Here is a 24,541-nt window from a genome sequence, read left to right as displayed (position 1 = left end):
GCCAGAATATTGGTGAATATATGGTTTGTTTGGTACCTATTTATTTTTATTATACTTTAAAGCTATGCAAACAATTTTTCAGAAGGACGGCATAACTACACAAAAAGAAAAGAAAATTCTGCTTTCACAGTACTGACCACATAAGAGCCTCACTAGTTACATGACTGATTTTTAATTTTTCCAAAAAATACAATGGAATTCTTAATGAAATTTGTTTTTCCTAGATTTGCTTTTACCTTTTGTTGAAAAGTGTTTTGTGGTATATATATTATCATGAAGTAACATTTCTCTTTGATACTAGGGACACCCAAACTCCAATAAATAAATAAATTAATTAATTAAATAAAAATCCTTATCAACACAGTTTTATTCCTTGCGAAAAATCACCACAGGGCAGCGATTGACTCCGTGTAATATTAAAAAGATATGGAACACTTTTTTTTTACTTCTGGGTCACTTATTCTAAACCAATTCAAGTTGATGGATAATGACTACATTTGGAAGGATCAGATTTTTAACAGTAAATGTTGGTAAACATTAATATGTCCATACACACACAAACCAATGAAAATATATATATCCATCAATGATAATAGGAATTTCAGAAAACTAAAGTAATAAAAATGCTGCTTGAGAACTTATTAGAGTTTGATTTAAGGATATTTACTTTGTATATTTTAACGTGATATTGACAATTTATGTTTTACCAGTTATACAGCTTTAACTTTTGAATTTCAATATCTAATCTATTGTCGATAAATAATTATTGTCCGAGCCCCCACTATCTGATCTCCCCTAGTTTTCCACACCTGTGAAAATTTAAATTGATAAAAATAAAAAATGCTTAAAAATAAACATTGACATTAACCATCAAAATTATACAAAAAAACCCAGAACAAAACAAAACAAACCCAAACTGAATTCTGCTAATCCTAATAATGGCTGTAGGAGGGGAAAAAAACATACCTTATGATTGTTCTTTGGTAGCTTGTTTGAGATTAGTTGATAGTCTAGTTCCTAGGCAATCAGTTCTTCAAAGATATATGCATATACTTAACTTCATGCATAAGAACAATTCTGTTGACTTCAAGGAGAAGTTAAGCTACATGCATGCAAAGTTAAGCATGTACCTAAGTCTTTGCAGGACTGAAGCCCTGGAGTTCATATCAAACAAAACCATAACAATCGTGGTCAAAGATTATAAATATAGGGAGACTCCAGGTCCAGGATGAGGCACATTGGTGAATAGTGTAGCTAAACTTGGTTAGTTCCTGCCTTACACTGCTGTTGTCCATGTTGTGCCTGTTCTGCTGCTGATAAGAAAAAAAAATTCTCTATTGACATCAATTCACAACTCTCAGAAGTGCTCAAAAGTATTTCTATCTATCTATCTATCCAGGATGACCCACAAGATAGACAAAGTTGTTTAAATAGGATGAAAGTCAATGCATTTTTTAAAATTAAGGGTCAGATTCTCAGCTGCTGGAAGTCAGTATGGCTCCACTGAACTCAATTAAACTATGCCAGTTTATATCATTTCAGGATCTTATCCTAGGTGATTAGGAACAGGTTGATGATCTAATCTCTTTGGTCCAGAAGCCCCATTGAGGATTGGGACCCCATTGTGCTGTGTGTTGTATGGATATGTAGTGAGATACAGTCCTGGCCCAAAGAGATTAGACCACAAAAACAACACACATCTATTAGCAGAAGAAGAACAAAGGTTTAGAATTAGAGCTGGGGAAAAAAATGCAATTCTCCCCACCCCAATATGCATTCAGATTTTTAAATGAATTGTTCTGGCCCATGTTCAGGATTTGATTTCTGTGACTCTTCAAATCATCAAGTTTTAATAGGAAAGATGTTTGAAGAAAGTCAGTTTCAAGTCCATGCCTGACTACTTGAGGAAAATGAATTTTTAAATTGCATGCACAAGTACTCAATTTAGTAAAGCTTATGCATTCATCCAATCAGAAATGAGTAAAGGGCCCTGTGATTTATTGCCTGAGTCACAACTAAGCAGCACAGAGTGAATTTCAAATATTTATGATAAATCCACATAATGCAAATTTTGAAAAGATATTAATCAAATAACCTAGTATAACATAGGAATTTGAGGATATCCTGATCTGCTCGTGGATGTTCCATTAGCATAAAAATAAGCTAAATTCACAGGAACATAGGAATTGCTATATTGAATAAATTCAGTGGTTCAGCTATTCTGATGTCCTGCCTCTGACACAGGCCCATTCCAGATGCTTTTGGGGAAGGTGAAGAAAAACCTACAATGGAATAATCTACTCATAGGAGATATTTCTTCTGAACCCTTTTGAAACATGAGGATTTATATCCCTTTCTATATCATCATACTTTCTAATGTAATTGCTGATGTTTTCATTTATCCATACAAATGTCTGATAATACTTTTAAATTCTACAGAATTCATGGTTTCAATTACATTTCATAACAATGAATTCCACAGGTTAACTGTGAATTGTATCAAAAGTAGTTCCCTTTTATTCATTTTAAATTGATTGTTTTGCAGTTCCTTTGTTGCCCCCTCATTCTCTTGTTATAAGAAAGGGTAAATGGGACTGTTTAATTTACTTTCTCTGTATCATTTATTATTCTGTATTCTTCATGGTCCCTTTCACATCTTCCCTAAACTAATCAGTACTAACCTTTCCGGTACTTCTTCACACAGAAGTATATTCATGCCTCTAATCATTATGCTACGAGTTTTTGTGTGTTTGGCTTTGTTTGTTTGTTTTCAGTTGGAGTGACCAGAACTGAACACAGCAATAAGGTGAGAGGATATGATGGATGTACATAATGGCATTACAATATTTTCAGTGTATTTTCTATTCCATTATTGGTACGACGTAGCATTTTCTTTACTGTTTTAACTACCAGTGCACGTGAACCAGATGCTTTTCATTACATTGTCCTCAGTGATATTAAAGTCTTTTTTTCCCCAGTGGTAACAGTTAATTTATAATCTATAAAGGTACAAGAATAGTTCAAATAACTCTTTCCAGTTTATATTATGTTCCCATTCCCCTAGCTTTGCTAAGTCCTGCTGAAGTTCCTCACAGTCTACTTTAGCAGTGATTCTCAACCTTGGCAGACTACTTTACCCCTTTCAGGAGTCTGATATGTCTTGCATACCCCAAGTTTCACCTCACTTAAAAATTACTTGCTTACAAAATCAGACATAAACTTACAAAAAAGTTTCACAGAACACTATTACTGACAAATTACTTACTTTCTCATTTTACCATATAATTACAAAATAAATCAAATGGAATACAAATATTGTACTTACATTTCAGCGTATAGTATATGGAGCAGTATAAACAAATCATTGTCTGTATGAAATTTTAGTTTGTACCGACTTCGCTAGTCCTTGTTGTAAAACTAGGCAAATATCTAGATGAATTGATGTATCCCCTGGAAGGCCTCAACATATCCCCAGGGATACATGTACCCCTGGTTGAGAAACACTGTACTATAGTATTGACTTACCAAAATAATTTACTGTCATCTGCGAATTTTCCCCCCTCACTTTTCATCCCTTTTTCCACATCATTAAATACATTAAGCAGTATGGGTCCCTGTACAGGCCCTTGTGGAACCCCATTGTTAACCTTCTGTTGGTGCTGAAAACAATCCATTTATTCCTAATAATTTTCTGTCTCTTAGATAGTTTCAAATGTGTGATATACTTTACCTCTAACCCTGTGACTATGTTTAGTCACTTTAATAGCCTCTTGTAATTTGTCTGAACGTCCAAAAAGCTTTTGACAAAGTTCATCATATCAACCAATTCTTTTTTATCCACCATTGCTTAAACATCCTCAAAGAATTCTAATAGAGTGAAGAGCAGGGTTTTCTTTTACAGAAGACATGCTGGTTTGTTTCTAATATATCATATTCATAATTGTATATTGTTTAAAACTCCATCTTTCATTACCACTTCAGCCATATACCTGGTACTAAATTGAGAAAGGTACCATTCCATAATTTTCAGGAGCATGCTTCGTGTCTTTAAAAAAAACCCCACTTTTTATTAAGGCATACTAACAATAAAACATTAACATATTACTTTGCATATTACGTATTCAGGATCAGGTTAGTATTCAAAGAACTTGGCTAAAGATTCTGGCTTGCTGGCTGGGGACCCCTCCTCCAATGAAAGGTACTACATTTTCCACCTATTAGACACCCCCCCCCCCCCCCAAGTAGCTTATTTTTGTTACAAATTCTGCCATTTCATTCTAAACTTCCTTCAGAACTCTTGATGAATACCATCTGGTGCTAGTGACTTGTTTCTCTTTAATGTATCCATTTATTCAGGCCCCTCATCTTTTCACACCTCAGTTTCATTTTCCTCATCTTTACTAAAAAAAATTGGTCTAGGGTAGGTAGCTTCCCTAACACTCTTTTTGTAAAGACCAACTAAAATATACTGTTTAACGTCTCTGTGATAGCTTTACCCTCAAGAATTGCAGAGCAACAGACCTACCTGTTCTCTCACAGGCTTCCTACCTCTGACATACTAAAAAAAAAAAAAAAAAAAAAATGTGTATTAGTTTTCATATCTTTGGCTATTCGTTCTAAAAATACCCTCTTATCTCTCCTAATCTCAATCTTATAATTTATGTGTTTAAATTTATGATTCTTTCTACTGGGTTTACTTAAGCTAAGTATTTTTTAAATTGTTACCTATTTATCTAAAGTAACCCTCTTCTCTCTTGCAATTTAACCATGTTTTCTTTTTTCTTACCTTCCTGCTTTCTTTTCACGTAGGGTTTTACATATGTGCTATGATTCTGGTATGGTGTGCTTAAATAGATTTTATTTTCCTCACTTGAGGGCCCTTTTAGACTAGCTTTTTTTTTTTTTTTAAATCACCCTTTCTAAAATTTATTATCACCATGACACTTTTTGGTGCAATTCCTCCCATGAGGATATTAATCTTAATTATATTGTGGTCACTATTAATTAGTGACTCAACTATAGTTATTTCCTGAACTGGAGAATGCATCTCCTGTGCATTCCTTAACACTAAATTGAGACTAGCCTCTTCTCTTTTCTTGTTCAAGGAATAAATTATTCATTGTGAATTATCTGCTCAGCTCTACAGTGTAATAGCTTCACTTTCTTTTCTTTGTTCTTTTTTTATTTGCTATACATTTTAAAATCTAAAATTGTACTAATGAAAACATTAAATATGGGAAAACAGAAGACAGAAATATTTATATTTTTTGTGAAGGTTTGTATTGGAAGTCCAGTGCAATTCGGAGTCCAGATTTAATTTTGCTGAATTTGGTTCACAACATACCGCTCACTCCTTCCAATGTTGCCTCAACTATTTTATTTTTTTCATGCCATAGTTTGTGAGGAAAATAAAGTATAAACTATGGGACAATATGCTTACAGATTGACAAACGGAATAGTTTATATTAACTGCACACAAGTTTAAAAACTAAACTAACAGGAAAAGGCACATTTACTTTAAAATAATCAACCTCCAGGCCATAGAACAATTAAACAGAAGCATTAGTTTGGCATCGTTATGGATAATCCTCACTATAACAAATGTATCTAAACTGAACAAAAACAGAGACATCGTCATAATGAGGCTAGAAGTGCTATAAAATCCAAACATTTTAGTTGAAATTATGAAGATGAAATTAATAATTCATGGCAAGAATGTGCCCTGATACTAAAAGACACTTTTGGAAGACTGGATGGTTATAGAGGATTGGTAATGAAAAACAGAAGAGTTCACTACAAGGTCAACAGTTCACATCTGACCTTTGTCAGAAGAGTATAGGAGACATTGCTAGCTGATAGCTGTGTTTTTGGCCTATGTGAAATAAGATGCTTGCCCAGGCCAGTTCCTTATAAGTGAGTGTGCACATCACAAAACTAATAATTTTCCAATCTTTTTCATAGTTTCAACAGAAAATCCAAGGACTGGATGGGTAAGAAGACTGAACTACCCTCACACTTTGAAAGGTACCCCCACGCTATCAGGACAGACATGAGGGAGATCAGAAAAACAAGCACCACTGCTGTCCATGCTGAACCTTTCTGGAGACAGACTTCAGTTTCCAGGGCTCTCGGTGCAGCACCTTTCACAACTACTGAATTCATCTGAAATTTAAAAATTAAATAAAAAGCCAACTCCAGAGAAATATTCCTCACCTCACCTACTGTCCTAAGGGACAGCTGTTGCTTTAAGAAGGATCACTGGTATAACACTGCTTCCTTGGCTCTAGTCACACAGACTAAATGAGCATCATAAACTCTTCAAGTCAAGGGAGATCTTGTAGTGTCTTAATAAAATACAATGGTCTAGTAAATACAGATATAAAACGTCTTAGACCAAGTATAATTTTAGTGTACACCTTTTAGCTCAGAATCCAAAACGTATAATTAACTATCTTTCCTACATCTACACACACTCTTTTGTGTCACCCAACCACAATGGTGACTATTAAAGAGGTAAGAATTCAGAACAAGATAGAAAGCGTTGATCAGAATACACAAGTTTATAGCTTGTAGGATGACCAAGAAAGTAAAAGATAGTGAGAACAGTATGTAAAAAAAATGACTCATCTGCTGCCTTCCAAACCCTGCCTCATGTTAGCAATGTAGATACGATACCAGCACTGCTTGATGAATAATGTTCAGTATCAATAAGAAAATGAGGCACCTGGAGCAGTTAAAATTGTAAACAAAAATGTAGCTTGCCATCACCTTATACTGTTTTTGCTGCTAGCAACAGTGACCTACTATCATGACACAAAGTCTTTTCTTTTTTAAGTAGATTCAACAACGTCCTTTTCAGTGGTATCTGAATCCAAGAGCAGTAATTTTTTTTCTCATTGCCTCCTATACTCTGACTGTACTATTCATAGTAAGGGTAGCAGACAGCCAAGTTTTATTCCCGCAAAGGGAACATTTTCACGCAGCCTTTTGAATAGTACTTACTCAAATATGGTGGTTTGTAAGGCGCTCGTGTATTAGTCAGCAGTCCATCCAACTCCTTCCTCTCCAGAGTATTGTGAAGGGCCTTCTCCTTGCCGAAGGTGGAAAAGGACCTCTCTGTCCCAGGCTGGGCTTCCGGTGTTTCAAACACTTCAGTGTCTGGAACAGAGTCCATACCGGGCACATGCAGATTGCTGCGATAATCTGCAGCCTGGCGTCCATCGGATGCGACAAAGGAGGGCATCCAGCACCGATCCGAGTGGCCCAGTGCTTTACATTCCTCTGTGCAATTGGAGAAGAGATCCATGCCTGCAAGCAGGAAAGAGAAAGAAACTGTAGATATAAGCTTCAGCATCATGACAAGCTGCTGACAGATGAGAAAGAACATGGTGGGTGAAAAGAGTGATAGGAAAAGAAATCTTACTAGAACTCTTTCCACTGCCTTCATTCCACCAACAAAAGATCTGATCGTTTTGGTCTTCTCCAGTGAATGCCACCATTTACAAAGAGAGGTACAGCCAGAATGTCACAGTGTGCAAAACAATCATGAGAAGAAGTGTGATGATGATTCACTTCTCAGAATCTCTTGTGAACCTTACTTCCTAGAACCTTTCAGGTACAAGACTAACTCAACTTATAGGTGATGGCAGCAGATCATCGCTTGTTAATACTTAATAAGGTGCAAATGACAAAAAAAATTGGTGAACATGGATTTTACAAAAAGAACAAAATTTCAGTAATAAGAAATCTGAGAATTCGCTTTTGAAAACTCAGTACTAATGACGCCTATAAAGCAATTGTTTGTGTGTATATGAATGTATATAGACAGAGACTATGAATTACTAAAAGCAGTTCTGACAAAACAGGTGAATGTTCATATCAATTGAGTGTGCGAGGAAAATGACTTATTAAAACCATCCTTTTATTCTTCAGAGTTAGTTATTATTGCCACCATAGTAGTTCTTACCATCATCAAGCCACTCTAGTGACTGGAGAGAGTCCCATAGTAAATTACTGTAATTAGGGTATGAAGGTAGCTGTAGTCCAGTGTGACATGGCTGCAGATACTATTGACAAATGTGTTAATGCTCACTATATCAGCAAACACTTGTCTCCACCAACTGAAAACTGTTTGCTTACAAATCCTTTAAAGCTATTAAGATTTCAATGACAAGAAATACTTCCATTGACTATCTTCAGACTGGTATTTCAACTGAATATTTCCTGACTCTGATTCCTTAAATCTTTGGCTTAAATTTTTTGAGGGAGGAGTAGTGTCTGAAGTCTTTGGAGTAAAATGGAATAAATACTATTGTCTCAGATTCACATTCAACAGCATAAAGAAAGAGCACAATTGTTGAGAGGTATTTTTTTTCCTTTATTTGTAGAGTAAACTGAATGTTTTGGAACATATATGTGTCAAAAATGAACAAGATCAGTTATAAATATTGTATTTACAACCAGTGTATTAGAATTACAAAAAAGTGTCATAACTTACTGAAAGAGAACTGGGAAAAAATCTGAACACCTACAACAAGATTCATGTAATGTAGTTTATTCACTAGTCTACACCATAAAGAACTTGATAAGCTTGATCTTCTGGGTGAGGATTAGTATTTAAAATTCTGCCACAGTTCTGCTTTGCAATTTGATTTATATTAGTAATAGTTATGTGTTATCTCTCACTGTGGAAAACAATTTTTCAGCAAATAAGAATCTCCTTTGAGTTATCAACAAGTGCTTGAGAACTGAGGGCAATCATTTAGATAAATGATAAAAAAAGAAGCTTTCATCACAGATTAATCTCACTTTATAATGACTTTTTTATTTTAAATTAAGCTATGTATGTTACTAACTCTAGCTTCGATTATAACCTTCCATTGATAATTGGGAAGCAGAAGTCTGGAAATAAATTACTGATCAGTGAGCTGTTGAGGAACGCAAACGTGAACTGCAGCTGGAATTAAGGAAACAGACAGGAACAGCATGCAAAACATACAAATTGTTCATGAGGTAGCTGGCGAGTTTAGTTCTTGATATCATAATAATAGCATCTACTACAAAAAGGGATGATAAGTAAAACAGAGAAAGAAAGGTTTACCCATGTACATTCTACAAAGAGGTGGCCATACACCATCACTACTAGCACTAGTATTAGAACAATTCCAATATTTTTTTTTCTATGCAGAGTAAGGCATTCTTTCTGTTTTAAGGATTTCTGCAAATCAGAAGGTAGAGGCAACGCTTAATACAAAGTGATATACTCTATTTTCAGATTTCCTAATGTACGTCAAATGTAAATAATATCCATATATTTTGTAGGAAAATTATTACAAATTACATTTCACTAATATTACCTCAATGACCAAATTAATTCAATGTCTTCTGAAATTGAACGGTGATGGGAAAGGGAAAGAAAAGCTTGAGGATAAACACTGAACTGTTTTTGTTTGTTTGTTTTGCCAGTGGGAAGAGATAGCTTTAGATATTTATTAAAGGGTAGACCCTTTTTTTTAACTTCTCCCTAGGTTTATTTTTCTCCTGGAAAATTACCTGCTATATTACCATTTTGGTTTTATATCAGCTTCTAAACCGGAAAATTCTGTCTATGCACCTATTACTTCTTAGTTTCCTTTGATTTCTGCTTGCCAACAGCAGTGCATTAAACAGTTTTATATAACAGCTTATTATAGGACCTGAAAATTATGTTATAGCCACTACAAATCAACATTTTAATAAATGAAAAAATGAAAACAAGGGCTTTGAAATGTATATTGTATATTCCAAATCTGATTTATCTTGAAGGAAAGGGAAGGTACCAGAAGATGATTTAAGAATAAAGATCTAGCTACTAATATCCATGGCTGTAATAGACAGCCAGAATTCAAGTGCGTATATAGGTGGGTGGGTGGCTGGGGGAGGAAGTGTCCAGGGATGACTGCTCCCACTTCTCAGTGGCTACATTCCCACAGACTTTAACAGGTGCAGAGTCAGGCCCTTAGATATTAATATATTTACAGCACAGTAAATTCAAATTAGCATTTTAGTTTTGAAATCTCATGGGTACCTATATTCAATTTTATTAACTATGATATAATAGCTAGATATTTGTCCTTTTTAATTATGGTATAATGGTATGACATTTTCACAAAACATTCTAACAGAAAGTATTCAATGTGCAAAGCAATAGAGAAAGGAAAATGATGGTCTATTTTTCTGTTTTACAGGAAGGAGGCTATATCACAGAAAGGGAAATAAAGCATCCGGCACAGGACTCCTTCATAAACCAAACACGATATTTGTGATTTATAACACACAAAAAAGTTCAGGTTGTATAACACTTCCATTGTATCTCCTTCATATATCCTGCCAGATGTACAGTCTTTCTGGACTAAACTATCCATCATAATTGTAAATCCACAGTGAAGAAATATTTCATAGTATAATTGAATTGAAAAATATAAAGTCGTATGTACCAGATAAACTGAGATTTTAAAGGTGAAAATAAATTCAATATGTGCATCAAAAGAATATAAATATCTGGCACAGAGTTCTCAAACAACAATATGTGATAAACATTGCAATTTAATATATACATGAAAAAAAGACCAAGAGATCATTCCTTACCCTGTAATCCAGTTATTGGATAGGTCACTGGACAGTGAACAATTTCACATGCCACATGGCCTGACATATTTAGGATGGCCAACAGAGATAGGGATTGAGGGCAGAATTTCAATGGTAACTCTCATTCCTGAATTTGGTTGGTTTGGACAGATTGTTAATGTAGTTGATTCTCTAAACTATCCCTTTTATCCCAATTTTAAAAAGACAAAACCAAAAATGTCTATGAATATGTATGTTAGTTAGCATGAAAGACTCTCTTTAGATCAAAGAGATATTTAGGAAATTTTTGAGATTCATTTTTTAAATAACTTATTTTTTAAAATGTAATTAAAGAAAAATGATCCACATGCCAAACCTTAAGAATAATGAATGAATATATTCAAACATATTATTGATGTTAATTATGTAATACAAATAGCAAATACTAATAAAGTGTTAGCAAAGCAACTGTTCTTTTTTCGGGGTATGTCATGTTTTACGGCATCATTTTTTATTAATAATGAAAGCATGTTAGTAATTTCTTCTGTTATGAAGATAGCCTTCAGAAGGCAACTGATATACTGTCCCGCATAAAACTGTCTCCATCCTCACAACAGCATGAATAAAGATTTAAACATCCCCAAGATTCAGTTCTTCCAAATAATAACTTCAAAGCCTAATCTGGATCACTGAGATGCAAACATCATTAAGAATTCAAGAATCATGCACACCCCACCCCCCCAAAAAAAATCGGCTAGAGTCAAAAGCACTTTTCTACACCACTTTATGTTCACTGCCATGGTTTTTTTGCCCAAATGATCTTCAGAACAGTATTTAATTGTTCTATTGGAAAGAAATAGTGATTTTTTTCTGTCCTTTCACTGTTGGAATTTCTTCTCTTTATTTCTCAATCTGTTTTCCCCGTACCAGTTACAATATGGTGCTGTTCCTGCATCCCACAGGATAGACACATTGGCTCGTGCTAAATCTGTTGCATGAATCACTTGATATGAGGGTGTGGAATGGCACAATCGGCACCTTAACTCCTAGAAACTCACCAGATGTCTTTGTAATGTTCAGTCTCCTACAGATATAGGTCTGGTCTACACCACAGAGTTAGGTCAATGGAAGGCAGCTTACGTTGACCTAACTCTGTAAGTGAGTACACTAAAATGTAACTCCCACCAATGTAACTTGCCCAATACACGGGCTTAATCATTCCATCTCCAGGAGAAGCACTATGCTTAAGTCAATGTAGTTAGGTTAACACAGTGTCAGTATAGATACTGTGTTGCTTATATTGACTATTGCTGCTTTTCAGAAACCATCCCACAATGCCCCACACTGGCAGTTAAATCAGTGCACACATTCCTGGGGAGGATGCACACCACTGATATAAGAAGCGTAATGTGGATGTGTAAAATTATTGTGGTGGCTGTATGTCAATGTAACTTAGGTTGATTTAATTTTGTATTGTACATTTGCCTATAGTGAGAGGAAGAATAATTTTAGATCTTAGCCTTGCAATCTCTGATATTGCATGTTTGAATAGTTTGCAGAATAGGTAGATGTACCTAATGGAACAACGTGAGTGTATCGTTGTAATACAATCTTTCATATATATGCAAATATATCTGCCTAATTATGCTACAAAACTAATTCTGTAAAATGTGTAATGTAAAACTAATGATATACAGAATTCAGCAGATCCCAAGCAAAAATCTAGTGTTTAAAAGCCATTATCATCAGATGGTTACTTGGTGACCAGCTATATGAAATGAACTGGCAGCATTGCGCCAAGTCCTTGTGGCCAGGTGTCTACATTATAAAACTTAAACGCACATATATATATATAGTAAATGGTATTTATGTTGGCAATCTCAAAAGAGAGGCCAAGAAAATAATTAGGTGTGGAGAACAAATTAATTTCATTCTTGAAAGAGATTTCTCTAGAATATGATTGATGCACATTTAGAGTTGATGTGGGGAAGCTAGAACTGTCACTGATCTAGCTGTATCTGTTCTACAGATAAATAAGGACTTTTCTCTCCAAGACTCTAAGTCAGAGAGAAAGGATGTCCAATAGTTAGGGTACTAGCCTGGGTCTCAGGAGAACCTGTTCCTTGTTCTGCCACAAACGACTTGTATGATATTGGGAAAGTCACTTATAGCAGGATTTTCAAAAGCATCTAGGAACCTAACTCCCACTGATTTTAATGGGAGTGCCTGAATTCCCCAACTGTGAAGTGGCACTAATAGTACTTCTGTATCTCACAGGGGCCTTGGGAAAATAAATACATTGAAGATTGTGAGGTATTCAGATGCTACAGTACATGGGGCCATGTAGGTATCTAAGATAGACAGACAGAATCAAGCACCTTTCACATGCAGTAAATTCAATCAATATTAATAAAAAATTTTTTAAATGAGTCAAATTCTTGATTCAGTCACTGGAACTGCAGTTTACACCAATAGAGGATCTGGCCAATAATATTTCAAAGGATTGTAACAACTTACTTCTATATACACCTCCTAAGCAGTTGTGCATGGTGGAACTATCACACAGTGAAAGGCTCCTATTATGCATATGTATCTGTGCCACGGTTCACAATTATTAAACCACTACCTCTTCCACAGTCACTTTGACCAGGCACTGGACTACTATAGGATAACTGGTAACAGTAGGAACAGTAAAGTGAAATGCAAAATGCCTTTCCAAGCAAAGCCAGCTTCAGTGTGAAAATGACTAGGAGTGTATTTAATTTTGCTGTAGGAACCATTTATCAAGTATTTTTGATCATAAATATGATGCTATTCTCTGGTGGATACTATCTTAAGAAGAGAGATAGATGATAAAATGATGATATAAAGAAAGGCAAAAGAGAAGAAAGCAAAAGGAAACAAATATAGAGCTAGAGGAAGAAAAAAGACAAATGCAAAGGAAAGATGGTAGATAATAACATATAAGCAGAAAGGCTGAAAAGAAGCAGCATAAGGGGATAAGAGAGCACAGTTAGGCCGCACGTATATAATTTTTCACTGAGATGATGTTGCTCATCATTATGTTTTTGTTTTTACTAGCCTTGCTGTGGACCAATGTCTTTTCTCTGCTAATTTGGAAAGAATTGAAAATTGAAGAGCTACATTTAAAATTAACTGAGAAGCAATGTCCTCAGACATCATATTCCCTCAAATCATTGAAATTCAAACAAGATTTACTCCCATCCTTTCATATAATTCATTAAGAAGTACTGAAAGTGTATGAGTAAAAGTTTAATATTAAATTCATTCTCTGTATTAACACTGGTGCCTATGTCTGTGTAACGACAGCAAGTTTCAGCCCAGGATTTATATTAGACTTTACTATATGCATCCAATAGATCCCAAACCCCCTCTAGAAATTTCCAGTAAACCTTATAAATACATATTTATAACCTGCTTTGTAAAAATCTTTATGCAAAATAATTACCCTAAATGCACTGTAGTAGATCATCAAAATTGGATGTTGAATTTTGTATGTTTGTGTTTTCAGTTCGTGATATTAATTCTGATTAGACAGAAAGTTTATTGTCAAATTTCATTTGTTCATGTCAAATCTGTTTTAATTGTATGAGCCCATAAATCATATTAAACCATTATTTTAGCATAAATTAAATGTCTTTAAAAGAGCAAAATCGATTTTTTTCTCTTCATTGTAAAACAAAAACAACAAAAAGAATTGGCTCAGTCTGAAAACTGGTGCCAAGTTTGAGAATGGCTTCAATATTCATGTTTGAATTATACTACTTTAAAAAAGAGGAGAGGGTGGAGGAAACAGAAACATAACTATAGTAACAGAACTGGAAGATTCCAAAATAAAATAGCTTTTGGCTGATGTGCAACTATCTGATTATATTCCCACCATCAGTCTTTCAAATCCAGCCCCTTATGCAGCTGTTTATTCTTTTCTCTCCTGTTTGGTTATTATTTTCATTATGCAGAGGGACTAAACTGATTGAAATGTTCATCGAAATGAGTGCTGCAGTAAAACGTAAAAAAAAAAAAGGAAAATGGAGGGAGAGGAGCGGGAGGAATGGGAACTTTTTATAACTCTCTAGCACTGATTGCTGCTGCATCAGAAACTGTGTGAAAGAATGGGTGGGGGAAGGCTAAATGCACTGCTTTTTAAGACAACAATAAATCATACGCCATATATAGGCCAAAAATGAAAGGAGGCTCTGTGTTCAGATGTAAACTTCTGGCAAGACCTGGTTTGTTGTCAGGTTCCCAGACACAAAATAGACACTCTGTTCACATAGCGGGAAGCCCAGCAAGGAGCAGGGAGCTCCGGAGACTCTTGGCTCTTCTTGAGTCTCATTAAGTCTGCATATTAATGACTTGCAGCAATATAAAGGGGCCCTTGAGTGTCCTTTTTTCCCCTGATGCCTGGGTTTCCCATGGCAAAGGAGACAGTGGCAAGAGCATGAGAAGACACAGCATGTTAGCAGAGCAGGGGACTGTAGCAGCCACAATTCCTGGGCAAGATGGGAAACGACCAGCATTTCTCTTTGATGCTTCTGGGAATGCTGGTCTGAGATCAGTGAGACGGGGATAAGAGGAGGGAAATGAGGGAGTGTGGAATCACCTTTCAAAGAACACTTTCAGCAAATGCCTGGGCAGAAGAAGGAGAAATAAGTTATAACTAATCTGAGGTTCTCACACCACTGGTCATTGTGTTCACCTGAATTATTAGCTGAGTGTAGTGTGTGTGTGTGTGTGTTACAGACAAATACACAGAGCCTATCTTTCAAAAATAATTTACCCTAATATGAGAGCAAAGGGAGAACAACATACATGCAGAAATAATTCCACTGTTTAAACACATCTATCTCCCTAAAATCATGATATGATAGTATTTTTAAACATTTTTTCTTTTATTAAGACTGAAGGGATGACCACTGTATACCTTGTACTCATTAACAAGGACATCACTATATTATATAGTTACTTTATTTGAACTACAAATCAGGCCTCAGAAAGTCTGAAAGTATAACTCATTACATATTCAAAGCCCTCTAAATGTCTCCACCAATCCCAGCAAAAATCCTCACAATCTGGCTGTCATTCAGTCAGAAAGTTCAGTCTTTCCCTTGGGAACTCCCACTATGCTTCACACTACCACGCCAGCTAAAGTCACTACTAACCAAAGTTGCCTAATGCTCTGAAATCCCTCAAATTGGCTGTTGAAAAATCTGTGGTCTGCTATAAAAATATACCAACAGCTTTGCTTTAACGTGCAGGAAGAACCATGGATACAGAACAACATGCAGAAAACAGCTGTACTTCTCAAAATCTAGTCAGGGTTGAGAAACAATCTCTTGACTATCTCAGTATACCATTAAGTTGACCGTAAATTCATCCATCCATACATTATATACATATGCTGTACCTATAAACACTCATGTTATATTATTTATAACCACATAATTGCCCTTTCTGGCTCTTATCAAAAGATCAAATATTTAAATTCCCTTATCAGACTTACCAGAGGATTGACCTCGATTAGTGGCATCATGATCACTGTCTCCTTGCTCGCTGTCTCCATGACCACTGTCCTTAGAGCTTACTATGTCTGCTTCCTGGAATGCAGAACTAGAAACATCAAAAATTTTATTAGAATAAACATGAAGAGAGACTCATAAAACATTCTTCTGCCATCACATGGCCACACATGGTGCTGCATTCATCCAGGACACCTCTCTGCAACACTATTTCTGCAGAACCAATCTGTCCATCATACACAAAACTTGTGTTTTCAGGCATTATTAATCCAGCTAGAATAGACAGTAGCCATTATTACAGTGCCTGGGTTGCATGTAGTTGTTATAAATAATTGGTAGCATTTGCTTAAGCTAGAAGGCTAAATTTACACTCAGATAAATCAATATTATCTGTCAGAATCTACAGATGGACTCATAAGTATTTAAAGCACATTTTAGATGAGTATAGAATTAGAATTTGCTCTCTTTTCTGATGACTTAAAACAGATTCACAAAAGCCGATAATTCAGAGATGTTTACGTGGCACTGCTTATTTTATTTAATGGTAGGTGTAAATAAATTCATAATTTTAAATACATTTTGGTTGCTTAGATATTATTTTACATCTGAAGTAAATGCATTTCTGCGTCCCCACTCACACTTGCTAAAATACATCTTGGATATATTCCTACATTAAGAAAACAAGAATAAGAATTTCATACCTGTTTACTCGTCGGGGTCTATCAACTAGATAACTGAGCTCTGCACGCTGATGTTTTGTCTAGAAAAAATAATTGGAACTTATTTTAACTCAATATTTTTACAACCAACAACATCAGAAGGCACACACATACAGCCAGGAACACTCATCACAAAGGTACAGCTGTAGGTAGGCCATAAATAATTCTTTCCTTACATTTAAGAGGCCAAACTCTGGCAGCCTTACTCATGCAAGTGGCATTATAGATCAATAAACAAGAGGTTTCGTCAGTTATTTAAGGCCAACTTCTGATCCGCTTAATCATGATGAATAGTATCTTATGCCACAATTGTAAGTTAATTAAACTGAAATCAATGGGGCTACCTGTGGTGTAAAGTACCACACATTGTGGGTCAAGGGGTCTCAATCTGCCCCCGAGTGTATTTTTTAAATCTCCTGTATGTGAAAAAGTAATCATCAGACAGATAGACTCCTGAAAAGAAATATGGGATATTCTGTTGCCCTCAAAAGGCACCAGAAGCCACGTCTTTACAAACATCTGATGTAGGGTCTATATTAAAGGCTAATATTTAAAACCTTGCTGAAAGATTTTAAAAAAATTTTAAACAAAATATAACTCAATATCTTAACTGGCCTTGAAGTACTCAGCAAATCGGTATGAAGGAACACTGCAGTTTCTTTCAGTGGTACATCATCATAATGTACTGATCCAGACATTAGTTAAAATACAACAGACAAAATGATTAATTGGAGAATGTTAAGTCTTTATACACGCTTTCATAGAAATTCTTTACGGAATAGATAGTACAAAATAGACAACATGTTTAATGGGTGAGAAAGAACGTTAAGCCTTGATGTATGCTTTCATGGGAATTCTTTGTGATGTTTTATTTCAAAGTTCTCCTTCAGTATACAAAAGAACTGTTAAGGCAGAGTCAAAAAAGTCAATTAATGAACACTAATTTTCACATTAATTAAAGCTCCTGCCAACTATAAAGATGTTCACAAACTCCGGAGCGGTTACCCATAGCATTAATTGTACGTGCAAAGATTTCTAAAAACAAATATATATGCTTTACTTTTTTGCATTAGGAAAACTCTGAATTCATTCTGCAGGTAATTTCATTAATGCCAATTGCAGTGATTTTGCCAGGAGCAATGTTCAGAAAACAGCACACAGTTAAAATAAGATTAGAAACTGGTATATCATCATGTTATTTTAATGCAGAAACGCTAGCAAGCTTCATTCATATTCACATGGCGTGAGAGTTTGGATGCAACAGTTTCTGAAATGCTGTCCAGTGCACAACTGATGCTTCAAATGGAAAGAAGCAACAGACTCACTTTAACGAACATCACGGCTAAAACTATTATGCAGTGTCAGTCAGGCTCTCTTGTTGACAGGTGATTAAAACCATGCAAATATTTATGATCAAAGAAGCATGAGGATAAGAGGCTATTATGAAGGAGGGGCAAAGAAAAGCTACATTCTTCACCGGGAAAGGAAGGGCAGCAGCTTCAAGAGACTTATTGAAAGCAAAGACGGGATTGGGAAAAGACTGTAGTGCAGCTTGACAGTAACACTGACAAGACAAGAGAGAATCAGAAGTGGCTGAGACCTGCAAGCCCTAGGGAGAGAGAGAATCAGGGGCATCAGAGTACCTAAGAAACCAAAAGCAAGTTCATTTTTCATTGTCAAAACCGTAAAATAATAACAAACAAGCAAAGCAGCACAGGGAGGCATGCACATATAATGAACGTACACAGCTAAGGGAATAGATACGGAGGGGTTGGAGAATGTTACAATTTCTTTTCAACCTTACCTCGTTGGACAATATGCTGCCATTGGAGATGATGTCTGGCTGCTGGTCTGTGTAACCTGTCACTATGGCCCCGCAGGGGTTGTGCTCAGTGTCAGTGCTCCGGGATGGGCTGCAGGGCTTGAGGAACATCAGGTCGGTCTTGGCTGACTCCGGAGTGAGGCAGACCTGGTAGCAGTAGTTCTGGTTGTGATGGTGGGATCCGAAGTTGCCCGATTCCTCCACGGGGACCTGGGCCGGGTTACTGGGTACGTTGGAGCTCTGCACCAGCATGATGTCCGACTTGCTCAGCTTCTTCTTGCGGGCCCGGGCCTGGCGGCTGCAGCAGGGGCAGCAGCAGCAGCAGCAGCCCAGGCAGCAGTCGCTGGCCAGGCAGGTGTAGATGTTGAGCTTCTTCTCCTTCTGGCAGCGCACGGCCAGCACGATCATGGCCAGCAGGAAAATGAACGACACGGAGCCCAGGGCGATGATCAGGATGAGGGTCAGGTCCAGCGAGGTCTCGCCCCCGGAGCGGCTGGGGCGATGGTCCCCTCCCGCCCCTCCCCCGCCGCCGCCGCCGCCGCCGCCGCCCCCCGCACCCAGGCCGCCGCCTCCCTGGCGCTCCACTGCGCTGTCCACCAGCACCACCTGGATGGCGGCGGTGGAGGAGAGCGGCGGCTGCCCGTGGTCCCGCACCTCGATCACCAGCTCGAAGGGTCGCTGGGGGTCGCGCTTGGCCGGCACTTTGCGCGCGGTGCGCAGCTCCCCAGTGCGCCAGTCCATGCGGAAGAGGCTGGCCTCGTTGCCCCGCGCGATGCTGTAGGTGAGGCGCGCGTTCTCCCCGTCGTCCGCGTCCACCGCCGCCACCCGGCTCACCAGGTAGCCGGGCTCGGCGCTGCGCGGCAGCACCTCCCGGGCCGGGGTGCCGTTGCGGCCGGGCAAGGGGCTGACGATGGCGGGCGCGTTGTCGTTCTGGTCCACCACGATGATGCTGACGGTGGCGTTGCCGGCCAGGGGCTGGGGCTCCTCGCCCGCGTCGCGGGCCTCCACCTGGAAGCTGAACTCCTTGAGCTGCTCGTAGTCGAAGGAGCGCAGGGCGTAGAGGAAGCCGTTCTCGGCGTTGATGGAGACGTAGGTGAAGACGGACATGCCCTGGATCTGGCTCTCCAGGATGGAGTAGGCGAGCTGGGCGTTGGCGCCCTGGTCCCGGTCGGTGGCGCTCACGGCGTAGATGTAGGCGCCCGGCACGTTGTTCTCGCTCACATAGACCTGGTAGAGGGGCTGGCTGAAGCGCGGCGCGTTGTCGTTCACGTCGCTCACCCGCACCTGGATGGACTTGCTGGTGCTCAGCGCCGGCTCGCCCATGTCCCGCGCCACCACCGTGAGGGTGTAGGCGTCGCCACCCGGCTGCTCGCGGTCCAGCGGCCCCTCGGTGACGATGGTGTAGTAGTTCTTGAAGGAGCTCTTGAGGCGGAAGGGCGCGTCGCTCTGCAGCAGCTCGCACTGCACCTGCCCGTTCTCCTCCGAGTCCCGGTCCGAGACGCTGAACAGCGCCACCACCGTGCCCGGCGAGGCCGCCTCGCTCACCGCCTCCTTGACGGTGGAGAAGCTGATCTCGGGCGGGTTGTCGTTGGCGTCCAGCACCCGCACCAGCACCTTGCAGTGGGCGGGCACGGCGTTGGGGCCCAGGTCCTTGGCTTGCACGTACACCTGGTACACGCTGCTCTCCTCGTAGTCCAGCTCGCCGCTCACCTCCAGCCGACCGGTGCGCGGTGAGATGCCGAAGAGCTCCCGGGCCCGCGCCGAGATGTGGCTGCTGAAGGAGTAGATGACCTCGCCGTTCTGGCCCTCGTCCGGGTCGCTGGCGTTGAGCTGCAGCACCAGGGTGCCCGGCGGCGAGTTCTCCGGCAGGGACACGGTGTAGACGGGCTGCTCGAAGGCGGGCACGTTGTCATTGGAGTCCAGCACCCTGATGGTGAGCAGGGCGGTGCCGGTGCGCTGCTGGGGTTGGCCCCCGTCCACCGCGGTCAGCACGTAGCGGTGCACCGCCTGCTGCTCGCGGTCCAGGGGCTTGTCCAGCACCAGCTCAGCGAAGCGGTTGCCGTCGCCCTGGGTCTGCACGTCCAGCGAGAAGTAGCTGTTGGGGGTGATCTCGTAGGTGCGCAGCGAGTTGGTGCCCACGTCCGGGTCGAAGGCGCTCTCCAGTGGGAAGCGGGTGCCCGGCGTGGCGCTCTCGGAGATCTCCACTGTCAGGTCGGGCTCCGGGAAGGAGGGCGGATTGTCATTGATGTCCAGCACCTCGATCTCCACCCGGAACAGCTCGAGGGGGTTCTCCAAAAAGACCTCCAGGTGCAGCTGGCAGGAGGGGGGGTTCTGCTTGCAGATCTGCTCCCGGTCGATCTTCTCGTTCACGTACAGCACCCCAGTCTCCAGGTTGAGCTCTAGGTAAGGGCTCCGAGAGTTGGGTACCGTCTGGAAGCGGCGAGCCGAAAGTTTTGTAATGTCCAAGCCCAGGTCCTCGGCGATATTCCCCACGAACGTGCCATGCTCCTGCTCCTCTTGCACCGTGTAGTGAAGCTGAGAAAGGGCTCCCTCCACCATCCAGAGCAAGGCGAGGAGGAATAGCACAATCATCTCCAAATGGGGAAAGAGATCCCCTCCAACACCACTTCCTCCTTTAGAAACCACCACCTCCTCCTCTCAAAATACTGAGGGCAGTGTGCGTGCGTGGAGGGAGGGGGATCTGAGTGGGATTTAGATCTAGGGTTTGTTTAATTATTATTCTTTCTGCTTCATATTAGGATTTTTTTTCTCCCTCATTTCGCTCCTTTTATGATTATTTCACACGCTGATCAAACGAAGAAGATAGGCGTCCCCACCTCATCTGTGATCTTCGAAATAAATGACCAACTAATAAAACCTAGAGCTGTATGGAGATAGGTATACACACAGTATACACAGTAGCCCGCTCTTATTTATTCCGAGAGTCTTGGCACTGCACCGCTGCAGCGGCAGTGGAGGCAGCAGCAGCAAATCCAAAGGAAGAAATTTTTATATTTCAAGATTGTCCTCGGTTTCCCTGCCTGATGGGAGCAGGAGGGATAGATGCTGCTGGCGGAACCGCTGCACATGCCCTGTTTAGATGCAAAAAAGCAGGAAAAAAATGAAATATATATATATATAACCAGCAAAAGGATCTGATATCAAAAAGGCAGAGAGCAGATTTGCCGCCCAAAACTTTCATTCCCTGAATTTCTCTGGGATTTTCTCCTTTATTATAATAATAATTATTGTTATTTTATATTTTCTTTTCTTTATGTATAGTCTCTTCTTTTATTGCCATTGTTATGATGATGACCATCATTTTGCTCGTTATTGATGTGCTGATCAGTCTTTCTTCTCTTGATGCTTTTTCTTCTCACCCTCTCACTCTGCCGTTGTCTCTCTCGCTGCAGGTCTCCTCCTGTCTTGGCTCCAGCTCCTGTGATCTCTACTGGCAGTTTCTGAGCTCCGAGCACTCGGCTTTTCTGTTTTTGCGCAGCGCCCTGCTCCTGCCAACCAATGAATGTGTAGCAACACCCACAAGGGCGACAGCTCATTGGGTCCAGGGCACGTCAAGCAGGCTGCATCACAGGGGAGAAACAGGGGGAGAATCCAGAGCTCTAGTTGGTCTGTGTGCATGCCACAGAGAGACAGATAGAGAGAGAGAGAGAGAAAATAACCCTGCAGCTCCCGAAGCGCTTACGAGGGAATCTCTGCCTCGGAAAGTTACTATTCCCCTGCTGCAGTTACTGAATAGGGAGATCGCTTATCGTCATCAGTGCAAACCAAGACGACAATAATAACCAGTTTTCCCCGTGGAGGAGGAATTTCCATCAGCTACTCACTTTTTTTTTCCTATTTGGCCAGCTCTATATCTGGTTCAATGGTAAAACAAACATTTTTTAAAAAATAAACAAGGGAAACTTGTGCCTTGTTTTACTCTGGGCTGCCTTAAATAATTAGTTCAGTTGACAAATGAGAGAGTGCAAGTTTCCGTCACACGCCTACACTTTTTCCGAGTTCACCTAATTAACACCGTCATGCATTTGGGCCAAATCCTGGCTTGATTTACACCCTCTGCAGCTCACTGTCTGAAGTGGAAGAGATGGTACATGATGTAAATCAAAGCAGAATATGATCAATTGTGTGATAGAGTTGAATAAATGTCAACAATGCTTGATCTAAAATTAGTTTGTGTGTGAGGAGAAGGGGATTAGATGGGAAGAGTCAATAGAAGTTTGCTGATGAAAAGTATTATTTACTAAAATGCTCTGGATACAAAGGACCATTCTTTTATCAGTGTTTACTATTGTTTCAACTTTCCTGACATGGAAAGCACTTTGATAAATGTTAGTTAGTAGCTGTTTCACTATTGCAACTGTACACAATATCCGTTTTTGTATTCTTTGCTGAAATACTATTTTGCAACTTAAACTAGTACCCTTCAGGAACACACATGGGATAGTCCTACGCCTTGTAGAACACCAGCACACGAAATGCCTTCTCTCTCTCCCCCTGCCACCCCAGTAGTGGAAGGACAATAGACGTAGAAGACTGTGATAAGTAAGGTCAATGACAATTTCTGCATTGATATAAAAATAAAGTTTGCATTTAAAGTCCATAGGTAACACACATTTTAGAGATATGTATGTATGTGTCTACATTAAATGTAAACCATCTAGTTAAGATTTATAGATTAATTTTGATACAAGTGTTCATAAATCTAAACTGTGGACATGTTAGTGTTCCATATAATATACCCGGTGATTTATTAAATTGAAGTTCCATTTATATAACTTTCTAAACCTGGTACAATTAGGATGAAATGTTCATAAATTTCACTTTTTGCTAAATGCTATTTGGTGGTTGTTTAAATATTAGGCAGAGAGACTTCTTGTAAGATCAGCCCTTCGTGATCACATCTTTAATCATAACTAGTAAAACAGTAGAAGGATGGCTTCCTTTGATACATTTCAACCAGCTTGTCTGTTCAGATGCATTTTTCTATTGTGGAAATTGAGGAAATTACATTTCGATACAGGTTCATTTATAAAAATCCTCTATGTATTTGTAAACGTTTGTATTTATCTTTCTATCTGTTCATTCATTGCTGTCTGGTCTTCTCCTCTTCCTCCCTTCGCTTCTTTCATTTGAATGGGTCATATCTTTGAGCAGTTAAAGCTGGGTTACCAGAAAAAAATGGCTAATCCTTTTCCAGCTGCAGTAAATTTACAACCCGCAAAGCCAAGCTAAAGCCGCTGCAGCTAAAATGATTTCAGCGTGATGTCTGGGGCTGAGAATAGAAAGACAGTTTATAAAAGAACCTGTGGATCAATGAAAAGGAGATTATGGCGTATCTGAATATGAATACAGCCATCGGATCAATATATCATCCTTGTCTCTCCCCCCACCCCCTTTCCTTCCTTCCGTTTTTACTCCTAGAATCCGAAAGGAGGACACGTAACTTGAAGGGGCTTTAGCTGACTCCTCGAAATTTTGGTGCATTAAACAAAAGTATCTCTGTTTTTTGTATGCATTTCTCTAAAATAAAGCCTCTTGAATGACAATGCAGATTGTTAAATCTCTGTATCAGACAATCTGGGAATGGAAGTTAAGTTTCACGCAAGCGCCGGCAACTCATTGAGACCTGGAAATCTTAAAGAGAGAGGGATATACAATAGATGGACAGATCTGGTTGTAAATAATCACTGCATCAACTATAACACTTAAGTTTTATACAGATGTAGTAGCTGAAAGGATGAGTGGATTTGCTTTGCAATTGTAGGTAGCAGGCTCCTCCTAGCGGTTAAAGTTGCACACTGCAGGCAAGATGTGATTTCATTAGAGGCATTTCT

At 39.4% G+C, this 24,541-nt stretch overlaps 1 protein-coding gene across 3 annotated transcripts in view; it reads right to left on the bottom strand.

Annotated features, from left to right (window-relative positions):
- The window catches only part of PCDH10 (protocadherin 10), a 46,374-nt gene extending 22,232 nt beyond the window's left edge, over positions 1-24,142 (bottom strand). The window contains exons 1-5 of one of the 3 annotated variants that reach the window (XM_050946265.1): positions 18,669-24,141; positions 16,847-16,905; positions 16,130-16,236; positions 7,003-7,308; positions 4,526-4,558 (exon numbers count right to left, since the gene is read on the bottom strand). In XM_050946265.1, the coding sequence (XP_050802222.1) occupies positions 4,545-4,558; positions 7,003-7,308; positions 16,130-16,236; positions 16,847-16,905; positions 18,669-21,278 (3,096 nt within the window). In that variant the 5' untranslated portion in view covers positions 21,279-24,141 and the 3' untranslated portion in view covers positions 4,526-4,544. Of the gene's footprint in view, positions 1-4,525; positions 4,559-7,002; positions 7,309-16,129; positions 16,237-16,846; positions 16,906-18,668 lie in introns of all 3 variants that reach the window. The other 2 variants (XM_050946264.1, XM_050946266.1) reach the window with 2 other exon arrangements.
- Positions 24,143-24,541: the final 399 nt, after the last annotated feature.

The sequence above is a fragment of the Gopherus flavomarginatus genome, chromosome 3 (assembly GCF_025201925.1).
Source record: "Gopherus flavomarginatus isolate rGopFla2 chromosome 3, rGopFla2.mat.asm, whole genome shotgun sequence".
Lineage (NCBI taxonomy): Eukaryota > Metazoa > Chordata > Testudines > Testudinidae > Gopherus > Gopherus flavomarginatus.
Note: the sequence above shows the minus strand (reverse complement) of the source record. Positions and strands in the feature narration are given on the sequence as shown.